The 16,004-nt window shown below is 36.6% G+C and overlaps 2 protein-coding genes across 7 annotated transcripts in view; one reads left to right on the top strand and one right to left on the bottom strand.

Moving 5' to 3' along the window:
- Positions 1-15,433, top strand: part of LOC111503440 (probable tubulin polyglutamylase TTLL2) — a 49,594-nt gene extending 34,161 nt beyond the window's left edge. For 3 of the 4 annotated variants that reach the window (XM_074175080.1, XM_074175081.1, XM_074175083.1), the window contains 9 exons: positions 1,155-1,258; positions 1,358-1,526; positions 4,470-4,746; positions 6,525-6,727; positions 6,954-7,111; positions 8,976-9,136; positions 9,198-9,280; positions 10,893-11,052; positions 14,357-15,433. In XM_074175080.1, the coding sequence (XP_074031181.1) occupies positions 1,155-1,258; positions 1,358-1,526; positions 4,470-4,746; positions 6,525-6,727; positions 6,954-7,111; positions 8,976-9,136; positions 9,198-9,280; positions 10,893-11,052; positions 14,357-14,577 (1,536 nt within the window). In that variant the 3' untranslated portion in view covers positions 14,578-15,433. Of the gene's footprint in view, positions 1-1,154; positions 1,259-1,357; positions 1,527-4,469; positions 4,747-6,524; positions 6,728-6,953; positions 7,112-8,975; positions 9,137-9,197; positions 9,281-10,892; positions 11,067-14,356 lie in introns of all 4 variants that reach the window. The other variant, XM_074175082.1, reaches the window with a different exon arrangement.
- Zasp52 (Z band alternatively spliced PDZ-motif protein 52) overlaps positions 15,198-16,004 on the bottom strand; it is a 134,922-nt gene continuing 134,115 nt past the window's right edge. For all 3 annotated transcript variants that reach the window (XM_023157727.2, XM_023157726.2, XM_023157728.2), the window contains one exon: positions 15,198-15,734. In XM_023157727.2, coding sequence (XP_023013495.2) covers positions 15,657-15,734 — 78 coding nt within the window. In that variant the 3' untranslated portion in view covers positions 15,198-15,656. The remainder of the gene's footprint in view (positions 15,735-16,004) is intronic.

The raw sequence follows: 16,004 nt of genomic DNA, 5'->3' as shown, positions 1-16,004 counted from the left end.
TTGTTTCAGGGATTTCAAATCATTTTATATAGTAGACAATGGAAGTCCGAACTAGTGAAATTCATCACGAAACATTGTCAATCACCTTCAAACAAACAGAGACAATCTGTTGAGTCTTCCTATCGAGGAGACTCGTTTTTGACAGTTTGCTACCAATTTAGACGTTGCTCGGTAGGAGCCAAGAGGTTCCAACACTGCTTGACTGTCCGAGGAATATTTTTATTGACTTGTGAGTGAGGTTGGATTTATCCAATCTCTCCGCACACAATTCGATAGCGTAAATTTCCGCTTGAAATACAGTCGCATAAGTTCCTAGGCTGGTAGATAATTCTGTCCTGGGTCTGCGACTAAAAACAACTGCACCACCAACTGTTTTTGATCCATCTGTGAACCAACAACTATCTGCTCTTAATATTTTCTTCTCCCGGAGGATCCATAACTCTCTACTCGGGAATAGTGCCTACTTCATGAGGCAGTTCGTAGTTGACAGTTGGAAGCATGAAGTCAGAAGTCATTTCCAGAATGCTGTGACTTCCGGTGTCAACCAACAGTCTGTTGCACTCTTCATTGAATTGATTTGTGCAATATGCATTGTGCACAAGTCTGTATGCAGTCCATCTAGCCTCTCTCTCCAGAAACATGTGGGAAGGAGGTAGATCTAGAAGGATCCCCATGGCCACTGACGGTGTGGTACTGATGGAACCACTGATACCCAGACAAGCCTGTCTCTGTAGCCAGAGAGCTACGCCTGAGCCGTTTTCTATAAAGCCTTCGACCACCAAGCAATTGCACTATAAGTGATCATTGGTCTGACAATCATCACATAAATCCAATGGATTTGTTTGGGACCTAAACCCCAAGTTTTGCCACAAATTCTTCGACTTGTCCATAGAGACAGTCTGGCTTTGTGTAAAACTTTTTCCAAGTGAGCGTTCCATAAGAGTCCTTGATAAGAGACGCCCAGGTGGGCTCTTATCAAGGACAATGCCAATATATGATGGCAAGTTAAGGATGGTACCAAGATCTGCTCAGATCTAAATAAACACTCAAGTTTTCGAATAGTCATGAAATTCAGGTGCCTTTTGAGAAAGAAGAAATAATTTTTGGTACTTTTTATTTGGTGGAAAAAAACGCTAAATTACATTTTTTTCCAGTATTTGAATCATATCCCGAAGGGAGCTGCAATATGCAGAAAAGACAACCTTGTTCGATATCTGAGATGTATGCGGAAAGTATACGGTTCCATTTATGATTTTAGGTGAGTGTTTTTTCCAATATAATCATAGTCATATTCAGAGTTCCACTTGAAGGACTATCAACCTCTTGAGTGCAAATGTTTTTAAATTTATTTTTGCAGTCCTCACGGTTACAATCTCCCATTAGAATTTACGAAATTAGCAGCAGAATGTAGCAGAGGAAGACCAACTAGCGGCAAAGAGGACGTCAACAAATACTTCGAAGAAAAACCCATTTGGATTTGTAAACCGGTTGCCCAAAGCCAGGGACGAGGAATATTTTTATTCAGGGTGAGTTTTCAGCTATAGATGTATTTTCAAAAATATCATTCAATTGGAGATATAAAGCAAGTTATCTAGAATAAAACTAGCTCTATAGTTTCAGATACAAACTGGAAAATGTTTCGGAAGGGCGTTTTTTCATAGTTTTTATCTGAAAGTAACTCCTATGCATCATCTATACATTTTGGTGAAGAGTTTATTTTGAAATTATTTATTTTCCACATTTTTGTGTACAAGCCAAGTAGTACGCCAAAAGTTTTCTCTCCCAAAAATCAAAAGATATAATTGAATAATTTATTCAGTGATAATAATGTTTGTTCGACGATGAGTAGAACAAGTCAGTCTCAACTAATGTTTGAATAACCTATTTTTTTTCGTATTTGATAGTTTCCGTTTGGTTGGTTTCCGGGTTTCATCATGGTTTTATTCAGTTCCAATCTCCAAAAGTTCTAACTGCAACTGCGGCAGTCATCTTCAGTGGCGTGGTTGAAGTACCACGCCACTGAAGATGACTATTTCTATACTAGAATCCATAATGCCGAAAATTAATTTTCGACAGACTAGTCAGGCGAATTTTGAAACAGCTCAATATCACCAAGGCGTCTGGCTCTAATGAAGTGCCCGTCATCGTACTTAAAAAGTGCGCAAATGAACTCGCACCAGTATTTTGCAGACTTTTCAACCTGTCTTACAAGGAAGGGGTTTCTTCTTCTTGTTGGAAGATTGCTCGCGTTCAGCCTTTTCCCAAAAAGGGAAAAAAATCTTTCAAATAACTGTAGACCAGTGGCTTTACTCTCAGTGATATTGAAAATCATGGATAAAGTCTTAAACCACCATATCCTCAAATATTTGGAAGGCTTGAACATCTTGAGCGATAATCAATATAGCTTTGGGAAACAAAGATCAACAGGCGACCTTCTATCGTATGTCACCCATATTTGGAATAACGCAATCGAGAAACATGGAGAATCAAGAGCTGTTGCGCTTGATATTTCTGAGGCTTTTGACCGTGTGTGGCATGAGGGTTTGCTGGCCAAACTTCGATGCTATGGCTTGTCGATTCATTTTTGTGTATGGCTTTTCAGCTTCCTAGAAGAACGTTCCCTGCAAGTGGCTGTCGGTGGATATCTCTTGAATACTTTTATCATCAACTCTGGTCTTTTCCAGGGATCCATATTGTCTCCAAACTTCTTTTTATTGTATATCAACGACTTATTGTGAAAAATTAAAAATCCAATATATTGCTTTGCTGTCTAGAGCATACTTCTTTCGTCATTCCATTTGTATTCCAGGACATCGGTTACAGAGGCACATATTTACCGGCAGCAGGAGGTTGCAAACTTAATGAGGATCTAGAAGTGATTTCGAATTGGGGTGAAAGTAGCCAGGGTTCAATTCAATTCCACAAAAACCCAGGCATCGGTGTTCTCCAAGAAGATAAATGTCTCCGAACCGGATATAAGTGTGAGGTCAGACAATTTCTGTTTCTGCGTCGATAAGTTTGTTGGGGGGTTAAAATAGACACCAATATGTCTTGGCATAATCATGTCGCCGGAATTACAAGGCTGCTTCTCAAAAGCTTGGAACACTGTTCCGAACCAGAAAAGTATACACACCTCAGTAACTTTTGATGCTTTATAAAGCTCAAATCAGACCTTCTTTGGAGTATTGTTCTCATGTATGTAGCTCTGCCCCCAAACATACCCTGAAGTTGCTGGATTCCATCCAGAAAAGAGCCATCCGCCTGATTGGAGAAGCGAACATCACGTGCAACCTTGGTAGCCTAAAACATGGAAGAAAGGTTGGATATTTATTTGTCTCTCTTCTACAGATACTTTCACGAGAAGTGTTCAAGTAACTTGGCAAATTTTATTCCACCGAGAGCGGTACATAACAGAAATACGCGACGGACTGTGGCTGCTCATCGTTTTGAGGTTCAACTAAGTACACCTCTGACAAACCCCAAGGTGACATCCAAACTGGTCTGGGAATGACATGAAGAACTGAATGAACTTGCAAACAGAAACAAATCAACTTTGTACTGGGTGCCGGGGCATTCAGGAATCACAGTTAATGATAAAGCTGATGAATGCGCTAGACACGGATCATCAACTTCATATATAGGTCCTGAACCAGCTCTGGGGGTATCAAAATCATTGGTACGAAACCAGATTAGGACATGGATCAATAAGAAGCACACAGAGTACTGGACAAAAGTACCTGGCAACAAACACAGTAGAACCTTCATTAGGGAACCGAGAGAAAAAAACCGAAGAACTACTTCAATATAGTAGGGATCGGCTCAGAATAATTACAGGGTTACTAACCGGTTATTGTCCGCTTAGAAGACACCTGAATAAAATGGGCCTGTACAATGGAGACCTCAGCTGCAGATTATGCAACGAAGGGATAGAAACAGCTCTACAGATCTTATGTGAATGTGAGGCACTGAATCACATGAGGCAGGCAATATAAAGACGTACAAAATTACGTCCAGAAGAATATGACGAACATCCAACATGGAACTCGTACAAACTATTGCAGGAAACGAGACTGATGGAATGGGCGTCATGAGAAGATGGGAGAATAAACGCAATAAGTTTTCTGAAGATTTGGACTAAATGGACAAGTCAGACAGCTCCCAAGGTACCAAAAAAAACACCTCGAGAACTGCGTTTATGTGGATTTAATCTTCAGCGATTCAAATCCAATGTGAATCGCTACTTCCGCATAGGCAACGCTCTGAGAGCCTCTTGAGGAATTTACTGTAGTGTTCCTTAAATGAAAAGTTGCAGTTGAAACGTTGAAACCTAACCCAACCAAAGATCACGGCAAGCCGGAAAGCCTACAGTCCTATACTGATACTTTTTGTTCAAATATTCATCTAGGGATGTTGGTGTCTTGTATACTCTGTGCTCCCATAATCATTCCATCTTTCGTTTTTTTTTTCAGAAACTCAGCGAGCTCAATTACGATACAAATACCATAGTCCAACGATATATCGAAAAACCTTTGCTTATAGGAGGGTATAAATTCGATTTAAGACTGTATGTTTGCATTCCTTCCTATCATCCAGTTACCATCTACATGTACAGGGAGGGCCTGGCTCGTTTTGGAACCGACAAATTCAGTCTAACCGATCTGAGGAATCCCTTTCGACATCTAACTAACTGCTCTATAAACAAGTTGGGTCCAGGGTATGCAGAAATGAAGGATCGGGTGGGATCTGGTAAGTCTCAGGAAAGCTTATTGTTCAACTGAGTTGAGAATACTCAGTGATTATATATAATGAACGTTTGTTTGAAAGTGGTTGACAATGTTTCATGACGAATTTTGTTAGTTCGGACTTCCATTATCTAATATGATTTGAAATCTATAAATGAACACATTTTTATTGGTGTTGAAATAAATATTAAGTATTTACACAGGTCAATATAGCACAGATACAGAAATATAACTTAAAAATTAAAAAAAATATATCGAAGTAGGTACGTAGTTTTCACAATATCAACAATTTAGAGTTTTCATTTCATTTTCTCAAAAACAAATACAATAAATACAACATTCTAAAGATTACATTCCATTTCAAATCTACTGTTAAGGAATTCATCGTAGCTGTAGAAGGCTTTCTTTATTAAGTAATCTTTCAATACAATCTTCAGTTTATTTGTTTTAAGATCCCTGAACTGGCAATGTAGTTTGTTGTAGAATTCTGGAGCATAATAAAGTGAAGCATTTCTAGATTTATATAGTCTAAGATTATTCATTTTTATATTGTCTCTTTTCCTTGTGTAGTGATTATGTACATTGCTTTGAGTTTTGTATTGACTAATATTTTGATGCATATAAACAATGCATTTGTATATGTATCTTGATGGAATGGGCATGATTTTGAGATCACTAAACTTCTGTTTGACATCGGCACGATACTCCACGTTGGAAAGTACCTACATGCATTGCTTTCCTCTGATTGAAATAAAATTAGAACGAATAGCTAAACTATAAATTATAACAAGTGATAACACGTGAAATGGAAATACAATGAAAAAATCAAATAATCAGGATAAAAAATTGATTTCATAAAATACATCTCACGATTTGATCTTTTCAAACTTGATGTTCAGGAAGTTCACAAAGTCGTACTGTGTAATTTATGAAATTACTATGGATCCTCTTCAAGTAACGGCCGAATCAATCAGGAAAGAAAATAATAATGACCAGAGAGTGAAGAGAAATAAAAAAAAATAAAGATAGAAATCAGCAAGAAAATAAAGAAATCAAAAGAGATTTCAAACCAAGCTACTTCAAGATGTTTCACTTGCTACAACCTATTCCCTCTTCTCTCTCTCTCCGCTTCACCGCTTTAGCGGAAGTTGACCGTTTCCCTGCTTGATAACAGGTTTTCATATGTTGCGTATCTCTACGCTATCTTTGTTGAATACATCGGTTGACAACATATATGCAGTTTCTTTGAACTTCCTCTTGAACTAATGTTTCTCCCTGTGAATGATCTCGTAAACAATATCATCACCTGCTCTCAACTGTTACATATGTTGAATTTTTAGGTTCCTAGACGGTCATCTAGGAATAGTGTCACATTTTATCTCAGCACTCCGCGTACGAATATAATGAAAAATTCTTCAATTTATACAATGTGCGATACATCTAATTCTGTTAGTCATGTTCTAGAAATATTCAACTGCCAGATTATACAAATCAAAAGACATTTCTTAGCTAACTGACAGTTCTGTTTTTATTTTTTTATATAGATTCACAAATTGAATTATATAAGTACATATTTGTAAATTCCACTGTTATTCCCTATTCTGTAATCGTATTCATTCTGTAGAATAGTGTATGAAATGAATAAATAAATAAATAAATGAATATTTCAGCTATTCATTCTGATTTTATTTGTTCTTTCATAGATTTTGAATCATATTGGACAATGGAAGTCCGAATTAGTAAAATTCATACAAAACGAAGATTTTATTGTTGTTGTTTTAGGTTGCAAATGGACACTGCGACAACTGAGGAGATATTTTCAGCAAGCTGGCATATCAGACTGGTTGCTGTGGCAAAGAATAACCTCCCTTGTTATTTTAACTGTGCTCAGCCATGTTAGCCAGATCCCACCTACCGTAAATTGTTTCGAGTTTTTCGGTTTCGACGTTTTAATAGATAATTCTCTGAGGCCTTGGTTACTAGAGGTTGGTATGAATAAACTAAAGTATCTTCTAGATACTCAAGCAATAATTTTGGGATATTACGAAATTTTTAGCTATTAATTGATATGGCAGTTAGAAAATGAAATAAGAACAGTCTTTCAAAATGTTTCTCATGTACCCTTAACATGGTCAGCGTAACGATACTTACTATTTGCAATATCACAAGGGAGGCGTTGAGTTTATAGATCTCCATTTTTTCTAATTCCAGGTAAACCTGAGTCCAGCCCTGAGTAATGACTGTGATGCAGATAGATTAGTCAAGAAGCCAATGCTGCACGACATGTTTGATCTTCTTGGACTGCCCCTTTATAATACTGGACTAGCCGTGTACAGTATATTTTCTGATGAAGCCAACGACGAAGCCAGGTATTAAATAATTGTGTTCTTGAAATTTTTCATTTGGACTTACTAATTATCTAAAAGAACAACAACTACTCCCCTAGCTGTTGGCGATACAACTGGCGGATTCGATTTTCAATTATTGGAACGGCTACACTTGCAGACCGGTTTCGGGCTATTTGGCCTCTCTTCAGTGTACGGTAATGTCCATCCTTAACATGAAATTAATGATTTTCCTTAATTAAAAATGCAATTCCTTTCAAAGTACCGGTCTGCAAGTGTACCCGTTCCAATAATTGAAAATCGATTCCGGCAGTTGTATCGCCTACAGCATATGCAGGAATCACTATCGTGAAGAATCTTGCACTGACACCTGTTGAATACAATCCAACACCCTTCGTGGTATTAGACAGGGGAGTAATTGTTTTCTAATTGGGTGAGAGTACATACTTACAAAATGTAGGTGAGATGAACCTGGTCTGAACGAATTGCTTTCTTAGATAATTTGATTTACAGCCAGACTTCATTAGATCCCCTTACTACATGTGAAACTTCGACTTACAGTCGAGTTGAATAAATCCCCTTCAACTAAAAACTACCTTGTGAACTGTAACTGTAGGGTAGGGAGGGTGAGTGTAGACCCACAGCACTTAGGCCACATGTGACCCATTGTACATCCTCCCGAAGAATTGTCCTCCTAGGTCATCGTCCATCCTGTACTTTCCAGGAAGGTGGATAGGTCACTAGTAGACATCCCCTTTATATCGCCAGGTGTAGGCCAAGACTCGCCGAACACACACTCTCTTATTGACGATAACTCCAGGCACTCGCACAGGACATGCCTGACAGTCTCATCTTCCTGTTCACACATCCTGCATAGAGGTGTGTTCACTAGCCTCATATTATGGAGGTGTTTCCTCAGTTGACAGTGACCAGTCAGAAATCATACTGTTGAGCGTAGATTTTTCTGGTCATCGCCAAATATTTCTTTGGCGTCAGCTTTTCAAGGTCGCCCAGGGTGATCCTGGCAATAATGTATCTTTTGATTCCATCCCATCTCTTGAGGGATTGAGAATGGGTATGACGTTTGGCTAGTTTCACAATTGTCGAAGTCATCAGGCCGAAGGTGTCACTGGGTCTTAAAATTCTATGTCCAGTCGCTTCCTTGGCTGAAGAATCTTTAATGTGATTACCTTTACTTCTGTCGTGTCCTTCAACCCACCTCAGAATAATGTTATTATCTACCGAGGCTTTGGCTAAATTTTGGGGGTATTCTAATACTAGCCCTAAGTAACACGTCTGTTGGAGGCTAATAGGCCTTGTCTACTATCAGTGCAGATTGTTATGTTTTTGCCAGAAATTCCTTTCCTGGTTATTTCTTTGAAGCGATTGAGATACCATCCAGTTCTGTTTGAACCACGCTGGCATTTTTTGCCATTCCCCATTTAATCCTTAGGCTTAATGATCTAGAGTACACTCCAGATCCTGAGCCTTCTTTGGTTTTGTGAAAACATATAATGAATTAAATGTTATGTTAATGTAAGGTTTGATTTCTATAAAATGGAATTTATGTGGAAACTACGTTAGTGATTATAGTTTATTCCGCAGAATAATCAAGTTTTTTAGACTAAACCTTAACGATATCTTTGACAATGTTTTTTGTAGTAGTGAGAAAACGTGTCATGATACCTTCTAACTCTGTCATTTCGATTTCTCATATTCGTTTGAAGAGAATGAAAAACACAAAGGTAATAATGTTGAATCCAATTTCACATACACTCACTGACTTGTCTGAATCATAGATACAGTTACCTAACCAGCCAGTTGTGAACAACCTCTCAGACATTGTTATCTGATATTTTCATGCCTCATCATTGTTTTTTATTGACAGGGAAGATATAGAAAATGCCAAACTATCTCTGATGAACACAATCTCCGTCGTAAATGCTGCTGGTCGTTGGAGAAGAAAACAAAAGAAGATGTCTGCATTGCATCCCCGATCAGGCTATGCCATACGCACTAGAAGTAGATCGACTTCTGCCAATATTCAAAGTAAATGTTAATTTCGAAAACTCCAATCTTTCTTCATTGCTCTGTATATTTTTCATTTCAGAGACTTACATGACTTTACCAAGGGTTCAAATAGACGTACATGGTCTAGGTTCACCAACTCATACTAAACCAACAACAAAACCAGTAAGTGTCGGTATCACATGAAAGTAAGAAAATAATACCATTACATCTGTTAACTTACTTGAAGTTCATGAATTTTCTATCATAAATGATCAACCAATGAGAATCAATAACTATAGTGATACTTTAATTGAATGCTGATCACGTCGCTGGTCATTGCCTAGTCCACTGTAAATTTGACGACGAAGCTATTGAATAGAATCAAACTTTAAATATGATTCATTTGATCCACAAGTTACAGCCTAGCAAGTGCACTCCTTGAAAAATATTCGTGTATTGATGTAGAAACTTCTTCTCAGATCCAAAAACTTCGGAATACTTGTGTTTGCCTAATTTTCCTGCTCAAATGTAGATACCATGTAACAACACATTCATAAACAATCTCAGTATCCACAAACAAATCAATAATTATTGCAAATCACCATTTTCTAGAAACTCAGGTCGAACTGAGTTCCTAAGCAGGGGATAGGTAGACACCTGAGATAACATTTTCAGAAGCAGGGGTAGCTCTCTAGACTATATTAGGTCCAGTCGATCACGAATATATAGGGCTTTCTAACAGGGACTTACGAACTTTGATAATTGATAACGGCCATCTTGTTGAAGCTACATCTGTCAAATTAGTTGTCATTTAGTCAGTCTGTGTTGCCAAATCACCATGGACGGATATATCATTCAAAACAACATGTGTAGATGATAAATTTTTTGTATCAAAATGAGAGTTCAGTTCGGGCAACGTACCGTGCACATCGCCCATTTCACGGTCGCCATAATCGTCCCAAAGACAGGACTATTTGTAGTGTGGTGTGATAGATAAAGACCATAGACAACAACGTGTGTTCGCTAAATGACACCCGACCTTAATTTTCATCAAATATTCATCTTTAGCGATGAGGCTCATTTCTGGGTGAATGGTTACGTGCACAAACAAAATTGACAAATTTGGGACGATACCAATCTACATAAGATCCAAGAGCGTCTAATGCATCCCGAAAAAGCCACTGTTCGGTGTGGATTATTTTGGGCTGGCGACATCATCGATCCATATTTCTTTGAGAACGACGTTGGCCAGGTGGAGGTGATGTGAACTGGCCACCGAGATCGTGCGATTTGACCCCGTTAGACTTAATCTTGTGGTGCTTTCTCAAGTCGCAGGTGTATGCGAATGAGTCACAAACAACAGCGTTTCTTAAAGCTAACATAACTAATGCCATGCGTCAAATTTAGCCTCAAATATGCACCAGAGTCATGGAAGATTGAGCGTTTCGTATAATGGCATCAATAGGTATTTCAAACGAATGATAAATTTTGATTATATCTCACACGAACTATATTATTTTAAAACGATTTTTCCTGATGAACGGTAATCTTAATACATTTTGCATTTGAAATCAAAACGAAAGCCGTTCTCTTCGTGAATAATGAATTTTACTAACGTGTAGTTTATCACTTTCTATTCATTCCCCTTTTTTTCGTTTTACGATCAGAGGAATGTTACTTAGTTTTAAGTTACATACTGAATAACATAAATGTATGCACATAAATGTATGAAAATATCTTAGTTACGTGGTAAAATAGCATTACTTTCATGATAATTATTCATATTTTTTTATAGGTATATGATGATCATAAGAAAACGAACCTAAAAAGTTGGGGTAACGGCCGAGATTGGAATTTACCGAAACCCAGAGAAGGTGGATGGGTGCGAATATGGCCTCTGGCAGTAGAAGTTTCTGAAAAGCCCACTAATAATATCAATAATGGACATGTTAAGGGTATGGTTAATAAAGTATGTACAAACTTTCAACACAACTACGGTGTATGTAAATAGTTCATTTCTAAAAAAAATTGTTTCGAAGCTATTTTTCGTGTTTTTGACAGTGACCTGAAGCATAGTAGCAACGCTTTTTATGCAACTGCGGAAGACATTGTCGAAGGCCATGAGGCATAGAACGAAGTGCTTTGGTTGTCCCCACAGCACATACTACTTCGTTTGAGGTTTGAGTCTTCTGCTTAAGGGCATGACTTTGCCCCTATTGGCTGGGTTGATTGATTTGATTCGTTCATTGTTGAGTGTGGGTAGCCAAATTTTATTTATGTTAACTCCCCCTCCCTTTCGGTTGAGACTGTTTTTGTGTGAATGACAACAATTTCCTGCACCAGACAATGACATCTCTCACTCACGTAGACTCCATCTACTATTACACTAGGTTCCTCAAGGCGGTCCCTTGCGAAACAAAGTTTTTGAGCCCTGATTTCAATTGGTTGCCTTGAAGTGAAAAACAAAGGACACATCTTATACGGCGGTCGATGTCAACGCTTGAACCATCTTGGGAAGACTCATATACCATTGATTCGTGGATTGAGTCTTTTGTTGATCCCAGAGAGGGCGTCTTTGAAAGAAGGGATGTCATCGCCTTCATTTATACAGGTTTATCTCTCAAATATATTTGGGTCCAGTAATGCATTAGGGGTTTAGCTTTATACCATTGACGATGCCTAGAGCGGGTCGAAACTGCGCTGTCTTGTGGCGATCACAAATGCTTTATTCTTGGGTCCTAATTTCAACTAATTTTTTTTATGTTTAGAGAGCTGAGTTTTAACACTTTTTTCATGGGTCCTATTCAGATCCATACCCAGCTACTAGAGATCCGGTATAGCTCTTGTATTGCTGAAGGATCCCTGGGGTCCTTGACCTGAAACTCTCCTAGATGGTTTTCGTTGGCTCGAATATTGGTTTTACAATGTATTTCTCCGGAATTCACATTCTGTAATATTTTTCACATGGGGCGGAAAAGTTTTTCTATTGTTGGGAGTAAATTTGCATAGTTTGTAATCCCCTTCGGAAATCCAGATTTGGTGTCGTTCGAGTATTACGCAAAGCAATTTTTGAAGATTTTTCACCCTCCTCTCCTCCATGTAACGCGCAGTAACATTTTTCTGTACCCCCTCCCCCACCTTAAACGTTACGTAACACCCAAGTGACCATTTTTACCTAAAAGTCACATTTATGTTGAGCTAAGTACTGGCAAGTGGATGAAATACCTTCGTTATTGTTTCAATCGCATTTGCGGTAATAATAAATAAAACAAAGGATTCCTAACTATACACAATGCGTATATTGTGTATTTCATTCATATTGTTATTTAACAATCATATATAAATGAACATTTACTTAAGTATGTTAAAATAGGCTCAACTAATACACTTTTACTACTAATCATACATTTGATTATGCCCTTTCCTTAAGTACTTTTCTGGTTTCATCATCTATTTCAGCTTTATTTTCACTAATAAACTTTCAAAATGAAATTACACACTTATATAACTTTTAACTTTTGGCAATGCATTGCCAAAAGTTCTATTCTGACTATACATTTAAATAATGTATAGTCAACGTAAACAAAATTGTGCATATTTAAAGTTGACGGCACTCTCAGAAGCCAAAAAAACCAATACGTGGAAAGCCGAAATTGTTCACGTTGACTGTAGACTTGGCGGCTCGTATTGGATCATTTTTGGTTGTAAAACTTCAAGTAATTGGTTTTTGGTATAGTTATCTTCAAAATACACATTGTTATTCATTGAAAAACTTTGTATTTCATCTTTCCTCGAATTTTTATACGGTACTTCAATGAGCTGTCGCGAATTATAGGAAGTGTTGTCAAGAACTATTAAACTATTTGCATCCAAATTTGGGATCAATGTGTTTTCAAACCATTCTTCGAAAATATTAGCTTCCATTTTCTTATGATCGTCAACATTGCAGTCCTCAAGTTTTTTTTCCACATAATTTAAAAATATTCGTAACTTATCCTTTACTTCCTCCGCAATGCACAATGATTAATCGCGATCCTTCGTTTGCAGGCATGTTAGGCTTACACATTCTCGAACCATCAGTCCACCCTTTCGTAACTGTGTCGTGAGTGTCATACCAAGCATCGTCCAAATAGAAAATTTGCCGTTGTTCTTGTCTAAATTTAGTTACTTGTTTTAACTATTTGTTACGCAATTCCAACATATTTTTTTCATGTCGTTTTGTGTTGGTGTTGTCTCGAAAATTTGGTTGTTGCAATGTTTTTTATATTTTTTTCAATATGTACCTATCTAATATTTCTGATGGTTTTTAAAATAGTAATATTATCAACACGAAAAAACCACTTTTCGATCTCTGAAGAAGAATTTAATTCAATTCGAAACGTCGGCAAAAACACTTGTTTTTTAAAGAAAAATTCATCCTGTTACCCAACCAACCTGTTTTTAAAAGAAACAATGTTACGTAACACATTGTTCGAACCCCCCCTAGCGCCCTGTAACGCATCGTAACGTTTTACAAGACCCCTCCTCCTCCCAAATTTCGTTACGTAATACTCGAACAACCTCTTTGTTATTACACATTAATATCCTTGCAGGGCGTCTTTCAAATATTTAAATTCCTTGGGGAGTTCAACTGGAGTGTTGATTACATCCTCCCCTCTTTTGAAGGTGGTTGACAATGTTTTGTGGTGTATTTTATCAGTTTGGACTTCCATTGTCTAATATAATATAAATTGATCTGATAACCCTGAAAAAAATCAAAAAGAATAACCGAAAATAACAATTTTATTTAACAAAAACTGAAAGTACAAAGAAATAACATACAAGCAACAACTTTACAAATAAAAATTGAAAAATTAAATATTATTATTATTAACAAAAAATGAAAAAAAAAAATTTAAAGATTTCAAACCAAGTTATGTCACAACGTTTCAATTGTTAGTATCCACAATCGTCTTCGGGTGATAACTGCTTGTATGTTATTTCTTTGTAATTTCAGTTTTTGTTTAATAAAATTGTTATTTTCGGTTAATCTTTTTGATTTTTTTCAGGGTTATCAGATCAATTTATAATATATTAGACAATGGAAGTCCGAACTGATGAAATACACCCTCCCCTCGTTTGTGGCTGCTTCTGAAAATATCTGCAGCAGTTGTAAAGAAAACGTCAAGCATAAAAACCTGCGGCAAACTGCCAACAAATACGATAAATAGCTTTGACACACTTATCTTCGGACGTGAAATATTTTTTGGTTTTATTTAGGTTATGAAGTTCACCAAAACTGCAAAAGATTTGGCCAAAAAACATCCTACAGCTTCGGAATGTCAACTGAGCGAATTTTTACAAGAAGAAACGAAAATGACAGGAGATGTCTGGATTCCTCCAGTTTGACTCATCTCATCGTAAGAGGGTTGAATACAACAGCTTGGAAATCTAAGGTTTTGTCAACCAAACAGGTCTTTCAGGGCTTTATGAAAGATTGATTGGTGCTACTTAAATAACGATTTTCGCAAACAGTGAATAAACTTTTGGTAATGTTGTTGGAGTAGATAAAAAAATGTAACTTTTTGGCGTCGAACTGGTTTCATTCCTCTGGAATTCATTGCCAATTTTTCAAACTGCCGCTACATTGCCAAATTCTCTTGTGATTTATTTGTTTTATTGATTCATTTGCCTTAGAATAGATGGTTTTTTCTATCACATATGTCTGAGTAGACTTGTAAGTAGTATTGCTCTTGAATATATATCACAAATTGTACTGAGTCGACCAATTATTGATGGTTTGGGAACTTTTCCATCCATCTGCTTATTTAAAATTTAGGTAGAATCAAAATCGATGGTATTTTCTGAGATGTTTTTTCACAGTCTATACAGCATGTATTTAAAATCATTGTGTCACATTTTTGTTGATGGGTAGGAAATATTTCTCTCCATTGTGAACAAAATTACTATAGAATAGTTAGCTAATCATTTTCAGTTAGTTGAAACTGGTCTAATATTTGAACACTTAGTATTTATTACAGCGACAAGTTATTTACGATATTTCAATTGGAATGTGTTTGATTTTTAGCATATTTCAAGTGTAATTCACAAAAACACCACATTGTACAACTAAAATATTTATTTATACAACGTGTTTAGCAAAACAATCCAGCTACATTTCAAAAATGGCACAAATCACTCATTCTTTCTGCGATTTCAACAAAATAACTACATTTAACAATTTCAAGAAAACTCCATAGCGAACCTAATCTATTAATGAAATTTAAAAGATAAAATAAATATGTTTTTGGTTGCTGCATTAGTTTCCTTTCATCTATACATAAAATAAATAAATAAGATACATTAGAACTATCTAATAATGTTAGAACGGTTACGAGACGGAAAAATATAACATTCATTTACTAAAATAAGCCTGCAATCGATTACATTATTAACGAGTATGAAGCAGTTACTGCGTATATTGCGAATAGTCGATCCGATGGAACTTATCTACAGACTGAGTGTTCGGAATAAACGCAGTTGATAAGGTAACATGATAGTGGTAACTTATGTTGTTTACTCAACGAGCATGATTTTTGCAGAATGGGCGGCCTCCCTTCGCGAAGAAACTCTGTCCTTCGAGATTTTTCTTGCACATCTAAAAAAACACATTTTTGTCAGTAACAAAAAAACAATCCTTTGAAATATGTGAAAATTGTGAAGGTAACGAATTATAATTATATACGGAGTCAACTATTGATTTATACAAACCTAAAACTACAAAAAACAAATTGGAACACTCATATTTGATTTTCGAAATGAAAAAGTTATTAAAAAAATCTCAAGGATTTCGAATATTACATTTAATATTGGCAAATAATCGATTTCCTGAAGTTTTTTGAATAGTGACTTATCAAATTCAAATGTC

The sequence above is a fragment of the Leptinotarsa decemlineata genome, unplaced genomic scaffold (assembly GCF_025532065.1).
Source record: "Leptinotarsa decemlineata unplaced genomic scaffold, Ldec_3_MD MMD2_tig00000882_RagTag_RagTag, whole genome shotgun sequence".
Taxonomy (NCBI): domain Eukaryota; kingdom Metazoa; phylum Arthropoda; class Insecta; order Coleoptera; family Chrysomelidae; genus Leptinotarsa; species Leptinotarsa decemlineata.
This window is presented reverse-complemented; position numbering and strand designations above follow the sequence as displayed.